The sequence below is a fragment of the Palaemon carinicauda genome, chromosome 4, assembly GCF_036898095.1.
Source record: "Palaemon carinicauda isolate YSFRI2023 chromosome 4, ASM3689809v2, whole genome shotgun sequence".
In the NCBI taxonomy this organism is placed as follows: Eukaryota; Metazoa; Arthropoda; class Malacostraca; order Decapoda; family Palaemonidae; genus Palaemon; species Palaemon carinicauda.
Window position 1 is genome coordinate 30,011,555 of NC_090728.1, and position 12,500 is coordinate 30,024,054.

General features: G+C 36.1%; 1 protein-coding gene across 1 annotated transcript in view; it reads left to right on the top strand.

The window, feature by feature from the left end:
• The window catches only part of LOC137639018 (uncharacterized), a 275,870-nt gene extending 264,333 nt beyond the window's left edge, over positions 1-11,537 (top strand). Inside the window, exons 7-8 of the mRNA XM_068371339.1 lie at positions 1-106; positions 11,156-11,537. The exon at positions 1-106 is cut by the window's left edge and continues 144 nt beyond it. Coding sequence (XP_068227440.1) covers positions 1-106; positions 11,156-11,523 — 474 coding nt within the window. The 3' untranslated portion in view covers positions 11,524-11,537. The remainder of the gene's footprint in view (positions 107-11,155) is intronic.
• The last annotated feature ends 963 nt before the right edge of the window (positions 11,538-12,500 follow it).

Below are 12,500 nucleotides of genomic sequence, written 5' to 3' on the forward strand. Positions count from 1 at the left end.
TCAAATGCTCCTTCCCTCTTCGCACACCCGTTCGTCATTAGGTCGAACTCCACCTCTGCTACCACGACGGCCTACGAGAAATCACAGAATCGTTTACTCATTCCTGGTGAGGCACACTATTCTGTTTCCTTATTTCTTTTCCTCCCTGGGCTATTTTCTTTGTTGGAGCCCTTGGGTTAATAGCATCATGCTTTTCCAACTATGGATGTAGCTTAGCTAATAATAATAATAATAATAATAATGATAATAATAATAATAATAATAATAATAATAATAATAATAATAATAATAATAATATTAATACTAATCCCAATAATAATAATAATAATAATAATAATAATAATAATATGCAACGGGCACCTTCAGAGCTCAGAGCTAATTTTGACCGTCGTAATTTCTCCTTCCTTATCTGAAATGTAATATTCAATTCTTATTCCTGTCTTATTCACTAAATTTCAACCTCCTCATTTTCTTTTACAAAGTTCAATGGCTTGAAGCGTTGTTGCCGCGTTATTTTGGTTTCCTAACTTCTTTTGTAATATTTGAATTGAAGCTCCCAAACACACTAATAAAGTTTATAATAATTATGAGAGAGAGAGAGAGAGAGAGAGAGAGAGAGAGAGAGAGAGAGAGAGAGAGAGAGAGAGAGAGAGAGAGAGATATTTGATATTTGAATTGAAGCTCCCAAACACACTAATAAATTTTATAATAATTATGAGAGAGAGAGAGAGAGAGAGAGAGAGAGAGAGAGAGAGAGAGAGAGAGAGAGAGAGAGAGAGAGAGAGAGCTGCGGTCTTACTATAAGGAATTCACTCATTGTTTTAACTGTTTTTGAAAGCTATGATCTTTTAGCTTTGGGATGAAATATGACGTCTTCTATTAAGATTCCATAGGTAATGGGTATCATTACACAATCTTTCATAGATAATGAGAAACAAAAAAATGGTTCGACTCGGTTTTCAATTACGAACACTGGTTGATTTGATAATACTCCGTTGGAGACAGTACCCCCAAACTAACAAAGAGAGATGCTCAAATTGGCACTAGCCCTGCTAGCACAAGGCCAGCTTAATTTAACTGTAGGGGCGCAAAGTTTTAGTTGCAAAGTATGAGGCACGTGTGTTGGCTCGCTTGCGTGTGTGGAGTAAAGTATGTTATAACCCATGATTATTATTAAACCGGAGGCGATTTACCAGCCCAGCGAGTCAAGGCCGACTCGTAGAAAACTGGCTCGAATACATTCGGAAGGGAAAATTATAATTGTTTTATCTAAGCAATAAAATATAACATTGAGGTAGAATTTTGCTACAAAAAGAACTCTAAATTTTTCTGTTAAACCCATGCTTTATAAAAACGTTAAAATCTTAAAAAGAGTAATTTAAAATGTGTTAAAAAATGCCAGGCATTTCTATAAACTGTATTTGTAAAAAATATATCATATGGCTAAAATCATGATACATTGCACTTAGGAACTTCTAACGAGGTGTGTTTATTAGAAATCCATGTGTCAATCTCGTAAGTCTTCAACAAACAACTTTTCTTCCATTCTTTTGCCCTTCTAAGTAGAAGATTCCCTTGGGCTTGATTTGTTTCAATTTATTGTTTTCTGATTCATTATTCCACATGATTTGCCATATTGTCATTATATAATGTTTTATTGTGGCAACGTAAACTTTAATGTGGGATTTAATGTCAAGTTGTGGTGATTTTATTGTTAGTTTGCCAGTTAATTTCCTTCTTCATTATCCGCAACTCCAACATGGCAAGAATCCAGTATATTTTATCATTATCCCATAAGAATATAATTTGTTAAGACGCTCTTTAATCCGTTATAATAGTTGGTTCTTATGCGTGTAACCTTTGATGAATTCTATGGCACTTCTTGAATCAGAATAAATGACAAATGTAAGATTCATTCTATCTTCGTTTGTTTTAACAATGTTAATTACTATTAAAAAGGCTGACAGTTCAGATGGGAATACAAATGTTTTTGTAGGTATTGAGAACTGACTTGTTATGTCTAAGGATACTGCAGCACAATCAGAACCCATGTATAAATGTCATAGTGAGGACCTTTGCTTTGAATTACGTAGTTTATGGTGACCTGGAGTATAATTGTATTTATCTGTTAAATAGGAAAAAGGGGACCATATTCTGCATTTTCATGTTTCAAGGTGAAGGAAAAAGTAGTTGATTGGAAGTGGAGGTCTTATGATTGTTGATAAGTACATCAGTTTGGTTGAAAAGCTTTTATGTTGGAAAATTAGGGTATAGGATCTTCAAAGGGCTTCGCATTGTTACAAAATCTCGATGAAAGAACAAAGATGATTCCCTTCTTTCGTATAAAACTGGGCCATTTGGAGAATGCCTAAAGGAGGAAACAATAATAGAAGAGGTTGGTTCGTCAAGTTATTTGAAAGTAGACGCTTAAGTGAGTCAAAGAAGAGGTGAAGCAAGAAAGGGGCCGGTGTGTATACAGAAAATTGGTAAGAGAATTTGAGTAGTTATGCTAAGGAGGCAGTGTATTAGAGCTTCGTAAATCCTGCTCATATTTAAGAAAGTGGAGTTTATGTGTTTAATGGCAATGATAGAAAAATGGCTGAAAAAATATATACGTATTTAGATTTTTTAACAGCATACTGTATTGAAATAAACGTTCTACGGTGAAGTATATACGTTGAATTAATTCTCAAAAAAATACGTTTAAAGCATGGTGAATGAGTTGTCATTCATTGAAATTTATATTGATTTTATACTAAGTACATTAAATAATGACTGCAATTATTATGTTTTATCTTATATTTTACGCAAAATGAACAAAAACATTGGTTGCAGCTGAAAATTATTTTAAATAGGAAATTATACCAAATTAGTATACTCCATTATGATACACATACCCATGAACAAACACTGTCGTATTTAATTACAAAAAAAAAAAAAATAGATTTCATGATCAGCAAAATCTCACTTAATGAAAATACCTATATAGTCCAGCCGTTTTCAGTAAAAATCGTTCAAATTTGGTTAAAAGCTCCAAATTTTGCACAAAGTTAGCTTGAGATGTACCTTTTGAAATGTGATAGAGACCCATTTGATATCTTTCCAATATGGCCGCTTTTTTCAAGATGGCCGCCAAAAATCTGGAAAGGCTGCTATTTGAAGTATTTTCATCGTATAGTCACAATTTTGGAGTCTAAACCTATATTTTCAAGGATGTTCTAAACATTAATAGCAAATGTGGGCACATAAGACAAATATTTAAGGAGAAAATGGCCTTTTTGTTACAGAAATTGCCTACAAAAATATTAAACCGGCTGTAATCATATTTGTTTTGTAATTTAACGCAAAGTAAAGAATGTATTTGAATGTCAAACATAAGTACAGTGTTTTATTAACTCAATATGAAAAGTTTTATATTAACTTAACCCCAAAATAGGTCTTACCCTTGTAACCATCAATTGCTAGTACAGTAGTGAAATGACTAATTTAAGTACACAGTCTAATCACACACAGGCAACAATCCCCCCTGCATTTGCACAGAGCCGTACATGCTAGTTGTGCTTTCACACACTTGCATCTTCCTCTGCAGCCTTTGACACATCCACATTTCAGGAATGCCATACAGGAAACTGATGCTTGAGGCAGATCTGACCAATAGGGTTCCCATGCATTCCCAGGTCCTTTCATCCAATCCCATTCAACAGGTGAAGGTAACACGGGATTGGGGTGAAGTGACTGGCCCCAAACATGACCCGCTTGATAAGATGCTCTTATGACATTCTGGTAGAGAGAAGCAGAAGTTGGTGGTGTGAGATCAATAGACCTGCCCTTCCTGGTGAAGAGATCTTTTCTCGCTTCATAAGCTGATGTGGCAGATGTCATAAAGCAGAATGACAAATTGCTCTAGGTTTGCCATGTGCTGGTCAATTCTCTCCAGTGTTGGTACATTCCCAAGGTCTGCAAACACCTCGGTTACACTTTCACATATTTGCCACGTCTCCCAAGAATATTTCTTCCCTTTACCAGCAAAGGAGGATGTGTTGTCACACTCGCTGATGGCATGAAACACAGGCAGAGCTCGACACTTTGGACCTAGAGAACCAGCTATGGTGTGTACAGGGATATAGTTGAAGTTGTCCCCAACCCCAAAGCTGATCCACAGTTCACTTGCATGAATTGGAAGACACAATGCTATAGCTAACATTACTACATCAGTGTCCACAGTTCTGATCATGATCCTCTCACAACCATGTTGAACAGCATCTTTTGCATTGAGAGGAAGCTTGTGTCTGCTTTCTCATGGGAGCATGGAGATATTTGATCAATACTGTCCCTCTGGGGGTTGCAAAGGAGCAATTCTCCTTTTGTGGACATAATTTGCTTGCCCTATGGACAGCTGACAGTAGTACATTGATCCGCTAGAAAACTGAAGAGCTCGGGTTTGTTTGCATCACACCGCAAGAAAACCTTCCATTTGCCAGGAACAGGAGTGTTAGCCTTTACTTTTCTGCGGTCCCCCTCTCCTCTGAGACTCCTAGCAGTCGCCTTCAGACTGTCTTGGAAGTACTTATCTAAGATAATATCAACTCTTCTTGCTGACTCCAGTTGACGCTTAACATGTGGTACAAATGCCAGGTCAGCATACTCTTGAAATGTTCTTGATGCACCTGGGTTAAGCATATTAACAATGGCAGCCCCATCTACTGTAGAAGAACTGCATCAGTATCAGGCTTGTCCTTGATTGTGGTACTATGCTGTGTAAGGAATGGGAGAAGATCAGCTTTGGTCCCACGTTGAAGTTTTCCACCCTGTGACAATGATGGTGGACTGGACTGATTCTTATGGCGGAAAAACTCATCAATATCCCCATCTCTCACTTGGCAAGACACATACAGTTTAGAGAAAAGAGAACAGTCTTGTTTCAATGATGCAATTTGTTGCTTCTCCTTTGACACTTTGCGGGTAGGCTGGCTGCTGAATAGAGGAAATTTGTTCCTTTTGATAGGGTCTGTCAGACTTTTGGTTCTGTCTTCTAGCCGTTCCTTCACAAAGTCACTATATTGTTCATTTCCCACCCTTTTGATATGCCTTACGGTTTCTATAACCTCTTTGTCTACAACATCCTGGGTGCCTAATACAAGCAGATCAGATCAATCTTCCATGAATGGATTTCCCATATCTTCTAATGTATCACACAATGATTTGACTTGCTTTCTGTATGTTGTCTGTAACCCCTGTTGAGCTTCATGGTGTCTTTGGTCTGAATGCTTTTCCGCCTGTCTCCGGAGTCCTTCCACCACAGTTTTAAACTCATTCACAAGTCTTGACACTTCTGGCCCAGCCACCATCCATCTTTGGAGTTGTGCACTGTTTTCAGTTAGGCCCACAGCATCACCATCTCCTTTAATCTGTTTGTTGTTCTGTTCGTGAGCTTGGTCTAATGGGATGCCGGAAAATGAGTGTTGTGATTTGTGAACAACAAACTTTCCCTCTGAGAATTCAGCAGCAACCTCAGGATGCATCAAATCTAGGGAAGCCATATCTCTAATATGCACTGCACCCAACGAGCATAATTTGGGTGGTCAAGTGCAAAGAACCATGGGGCCAGCTTTGTAAGTGCATCCTTGTACAGATTGAAGTTGCCTTGTCGCAGTGATTGGAGGAAAACCATCAAAGCTAGTTCTAGGTCAAGTGTGATGGACCAGAAGTTAAACATAGGGACTGCATTTTCCATTTTCACTCTCCATTGCTCAAAGCTTAGAGGATCTGTGGTGTGGTCTTCTGTTTGGTGACGCTTGTAGGCTCTATCCATGAGAATGTACAAGCTCCCTGCAGTCACCTGGTGGGCATGCCTCGTTCTCATTATATGTGCAGCCTTCAGGAAGGAGTCTGCAGTACCTTGTGAGGCTATCTCTGCCTGCACAAGGGTGTTGGTCCATCCAGTTACTTCCAGCCAGTCTCCAAGAACTTTGAGAAAGGCCAGCTCAATGTGTAAGCCACCAAACATCACTACAACTTGGTTCTCACCTAAATGTTGGGATATTACCATTGGAGTTGTTTGGCAATAGCATACAGTGGCTGATCACAGGCAACTACAGGGATCTGAACAGGATTCAGTAAATCTACTGCATTCTTCACAACTTTCATAGTATGGTCAATCATGGCACTTGACTTAGCCTCCTCATAGAACAGTGGGAGCAATGAGCTGATGTCGGAAGGAGCAGGCTGTTCTGTGTGGACCTGATTAGCATGGTATGTAGCCCAGGATGTCTTTAGGTCTGTTGATGACTCCACTTCAATCTCTTCTTTCACATTTTTCAACCACCTGCAAAATGATTGTATAACAAACAAAATGGTTGCCACTGTAGAATTGTAAGAATTGAGACAGATAACAACAACATTTAGAGCAATTTTTCAGTATGTTTGACTTATTTTAAAATTTAAATGGGCATTTGCTGGTAAAATATTGTTCTCCTGTACTTATTTTTATTCTCATTGTTTAGAACATCCTTGAAAATATAGGTAAAGACTCCAAAATTGTAACTATACGATGGAAATCGTTCGAATAGCAGAATTTTCCTGAATTTTGGCGGCCATCTTGAAAAAAGCGGCCATATTGGAAAGATATCAAATGGGTCTCTATCACATTTCAAAAGGTACATCAAAAGCTAACTTTGTGCAAAATTTGGTGCTTTTAACCGAATGTGAACGATTCCTCCATATTTTTACCGAAAACGGCTGGACTAATAGAGAAACATTTCCAAACTTCCTATCTTTCCTCCAAGTTTCAAAGCTGGCTTACAAGGAAATAAGAAAGCTAATTCATCAAAAGTTAGTATTGTAGAAATATCTTAATTCATCGCATAAAACAATTAAATTTTACATAACAACCATTTTAAGTATTCTCTTATTATGCAAAATAATCTTATTCGATCACAGCGAGCTAATGTCGATCATCACACCAAATCAACCACATACATACAAACACTTTTTAAATTAGACTATATTTGTGAATATTCTGGGTTGTGAATACAGTTCACCGTTACCTAGGTGAGCTCTCTCTCTCTCTCTCTCTCTCTCTCTCTCTCTCTCTCTCTCTCTCTCTCTCTCTCCAAAAAAAAGAAAAAAAAACAAGGATAGTTGCCATTCTCCTCTTGTAATAGAAGAGGGATGATGTGAAGATCAAATAACTATTACAAAAATTAGAAATTGTAATTCTTTTTATATATATATATATATATATATATATATATATATATATATATATATATATATATATATATATATACACATACACACACACACATAATGTATCCATTTTCCCATCATTATCCCTACATTAATGAGTCAGTTGCCTGATACATCCTCTGCAATACCTTCTGTTAAAGGCATCCTCTTCCACAAAACTTCTTCTCTCCATACCCATCTTCACCTTATCTCGCCATCTGATTCTCTGCCTTCCTCTCGATCTCCTCCTCGTAACAGGTTCCTCCCAAGGCCTCTTCACTCCCTTGAACCCACCATTCACCCTCAACACATGCACACACCATCTCAGTCGTGACACTCTTGTCACCACTGTAATTTTTATTGTACCTGCCATTCTTCTTACTTGCAAGCAGTGTACTTCCCATATTCCATCTAAACATTCTCATCTTTGTTCTCTCAAGTTTTGCTTACTCTTTTAGTCTTAGAGCCCACGTCTCCGATCCATACATCAACACTGGTATCATCACTGTACTTGTAGATCTTTACTTTTACCTTGATTGGCATTTTCTTATCGCACACTACTACTGCTATCTCCCTCCGCTTCTCCTAGGCAGCTTTTGTTCTATTGTCAACTTCAGCCTCATATCCTCCCTCCTAGTTTATAGCAGATCTCGTATATCTAAATGGTTATACCCATTTCATAACTTAGCCTCTACTTTCATGTATGGCTTTCCTGTCCCTACCTTCCTTGGTGCTCATCATAGCTTCAGTCTTATTCACATTTAGGCCTATTCTCAAGCCATCCCTCTCCAAAGTCTCTTGCCATTCTACCACCCTTCTCTGCAAGAAAGTATTCCTCATTTTCAGCACTTATTACCAAATCATCTGCATATATTAACTCCCATAACTCTTCATTTATAATCTCGTTACTTACACATCTATGACTACCACAAATAAAACTAGGCTTAATGCTGACACATGGTGTGATATAACACTAAATTAACTTCTAAGGTTTCTGTTTCCCTAACAGCTGTTATTGTTCTTGTTCTTGATCTTTTGTACATCATCTAAATTATTCCAACTAACCTCTGTGACTTTCCTCTTCTTCAAACACAAAAACATCTCTTTTCATGGTATGATATCCTAAGCCTTCTTTAAATCTACGAAAGCACAGAAGACCTTCTGGTTTCCCTCGTCTCCAAAACAACAGCTACATGAAAACGTTATTATGGTGCCACGGCCACCTAAGATTTCCCTTGGGTTCTGCCTGTAGTATAAGTCTCTCTCTCTCTCTCCTCTCTCTCTCTCTCTCTCTCTCTCTCTCTCTCTCTCTCTCTACAGATGCTTTTCAAGCGTTTATAAGTTCTGCTGATATCCTGAAAAGTAAAATTATAAGGGAATTGCCGCTAATTATTACTTCAGTGTCTAGGCAGGGACAGGAAGAACATGGGCCATCCCTGAATTGATAATGAGTAATTCTTTTGAATGATTCAGTTTTGCAAGAGAACTGCATAGGATAATGCATGATCAGAATCATGTAAATTCTCGTAATTGGGCGAACTTGCTTTCACCTAAATTGAGATATATTTTAGCTTATGCAATAATTTTTCGGTTTCTTTTTAAGATTCCTTGGTCATTTTAGCTCTCTCGAAAGTCTATCTATTCAATAAAGGTTTGCAAAGTAGAAAATATAAATTTTTGGTTTTGAAAATGTAAATTACTGCGACCTCTTCATCATCAGCTTAGATGTGCAATTTTTGTTTCTCTCAATGTTTGTCCTTTTCAGCATGAACTTTCGTGATTTTATATAAGAAATAGAGAACTGTATTTTATTATTATTATTATTATTATTATTATTATTATTATTATTATACATACATATAATTATATATGTATATGTATGTATGTATGTATGTATATATATATATATGTATATATATATGTATATATATATATATATATATGTATAATATATATATATATATATGTGTGTGTATATATATTTATGTATGTATGTATATGTATATATGTACGTGTGTATATATGTATATATATGTGTGTATATTATATATATATATATATATTATATATATATATATATATATATATATATATATATATATATATATATATATATATATTGTATATATATGTATATATATTTATTTCTATATATAGGGGTGAATCAGACGATTGTTACATCGTAAGAGGATTTATTGTCTAAGTTAATTTTCACAACAAAAATGAGCATAAATCTTCTTCAAAACGAGTGAAATAAAACTTTAAATCTTGAGATTACATAACAGAAGAATTATAAATTTCTCGTTGGCTTTTAAATGATTTCATCAATCAAATACAATGGAATTAAATTTTAACTATTACAATAATTACATACGGGAGAGCGGACCCTCGAGGAGACCTTTACATGATTTAGATTATAACAAAAAGAAATCGTTGGACGTCTTATGGCGTATGGACGTTGAGGTACGCTTACCATGGCAGGTGGGCATAGTGAAGGTTGCCCACTCACGAATAGGACTCGAACTTAACTGCTCCTCTTCTACACACTCTGAGTCTTCTTATTTCCCCTGCATTGCTGGGGGGTTTGAGGGCTTGTCTCGCCTAAGGGTAGCAGTGGCAGGTGATGTAACCGCACCATACTGGTTCTCACTCTGCGTCCCCTCTCCCCGGTGTTCCTGTTAACATGGAAACAGGTTCAGTACACTTGTGCTTAGGTCATCACATGCCCAAAAGCGGCTCGAACTGCTTCCCACAAAACCCATGGATCAGGGAGACAATGTCATAGCTTGGCAATATCCGCCCCTTTTTCCTGCGCATTTATTTTAGGTTTTAGCCTTTGTTTAAAAGCATTCATTTGTCCGTATATATATATATATATATATATATATATATATATATATACATATATATATATATATATAGTCTATATATATACATATATATATATATATATATATATATATATATATATATATATATATATATATATATATATATATCAAGAAGATATTCAATTTCCCAACGTAATCCTCCCTACTTAAAAATAATTTCTACCCAAAAGAACTTTGTCCCAGTAAAATCCAATATCAAATATCCTCACCGAAATAATATTGATACATGAATTTTGTGAAGAGCACAGAGGGCTACAAAGACTTCTGAAAGTCCATGCATAATAACTGGCTTGAATTGAAAAATAAACACAAATTCGAAATCATTCGCTTGTATATTAAGACTACCAGTTTACAGAAACATTAAAGACTTATTTATGATAGACTGAAATATTTCTATATATTCTAACATATAAAATATTTTCTAAAGATGTGGACGTTGTCTTTGGGTCCGTAATAATATTTCGGTGTTTGTAAATACCCGGATAATGGATGGTTTATAACGTATGTTTTTAGACAAATAATCCCTTTCTTTTAGTTTGACTTTCAGATATTATTGTTTTAAGATGATATTACTAGATGCATTAATTGTAAGCCTTAATGGAACGAATGTTGGATTTATTATTTTTTTTTTCTAGTTTGCTTTTGACATTCTTTTCAATTATGAATTTGTGGTAGAATTATTTTAAATAATTCATGACGTATTTCATTGTAAATTAAGATCCTAAAAATTGTTACGTATGTCAGTTCTGTTATTGTATATGGTTTTATGTTCCTGTTTATTATATTTTTATAGCATTTTTAACACTTGCCTGGATCATTTCATCACCCTCCCATCCTCACCGTGAGCATACCTGTAAATGTCCTTGTTGCTTTTTTTTTTTTTTTTTTTTTTTATGACCATGTGACTCACTCCAATGCATTGTTCTTGAAATGATTTAAGTGCAATTTCATAATCTCCACGCACCGAACAAAGCATATAATTTACCTGTTAATCCAACTTCATCAAATCCACTCAGTTCGATGTTTTGTTTTCCCAGGTCAAGACTCGCAGAGATCGCGCCGACCTTCCCTGCTGAGTCTCCGTTCCCTGGCTCGATCTCTCAACCCTTACGTCAGCGTGGACTACGACTACGACTCCTTCGATTACGACCCTGGAAACATGTCGGGATCCGGGGGCGCATATCACTTGGGGCCATACCTTCCAGAACCAGTGCCCAAACTCTCCTTCACCCAAAAGTTAGCTTTCCCTACGTTGGTTCAGAATTCCATCGACAGGCCAAAGCCGCGGGATCCGTACATGGAAGCCGAACACAATATGAACACCTTCGCCAAGATCATCACAATTGTTGTCCTTGCCCTTGTCACCGTCCTTGTTCTTGGTGTTCTATATAAACTCCTTCATTAAAACTCTCTCTCTCTCTCTCTCTCTCTCTCTCTCTCTCTCTCTCTCTCTCTCTCTCTCTCTCTCTCTGACGTAACAGTTCAGTTTACGCGTGGACTTGTCGCCACAAACAAGAGATAACATTTATACGCTTATGCACGTAACATGTTATGAACTTTGTTCTAAGGCTCGAGATAAAATTGCCTGCTTTATTTGTTATTTATGAGTTAAATTTTAGTGACTTGACTAGTCTTATGAACTGATCGTATATATTTTTTTTATGTTATTTACCCCAAATGTTCTTCTTACCCAGTACTCCAGACACCTGCTGATAAATTCTTTATATATGTTGTTTGTATCCGAAGTACTTGTTCGTTCAATAAGTCTGTCTTTTCCAAACGTCTCAGTGTAATAATTTGGATATTCAGTTTGGTAGACTTTTATTTGCTCTCTTAATCATTTAGGGCATTAAAATACAACCTGTATTAAAGACAATGGTCGTTTTACAAAGAAACAATAGATCTGTTGATAGAGTAGAGCTGTAGTGAAACAAAAATTGCCCGAAACTGTCCTTTTTTTTTTTTTTTTTTTTTTTTTTGTCTTGTAAATTACCTCCACATAACTTTCTTCATAAGAGGTGGCGTTAGAGCTAGAAAATTTAGTTGTTAAAGATCCCTCTCTCTTCTCCTTAATGGTTTTTGTTATATAGTTAAGATCCATATAACCAATTCACTTATTAACAGTACTTTTGATGTATAGGATTAAATCGTGTAAAAAGAATACTTATGATCCTACGTACAACTGGAGCCATTTGAATTTATCTTGAAAGATAGTGTTGTTAAATGAGCCAAAGACCTCATCTTCATCTATCCAAGTATTAGAATACTCTAACATCAAGAGTCAACAGAAAATGGGATTTGTTTATTTTAGTGATTTTAATTCTGTATTAGTTATAATCTTTCTTTGGTCGTGTGCCAAATATCAGAAGCCAAAGATAAGCC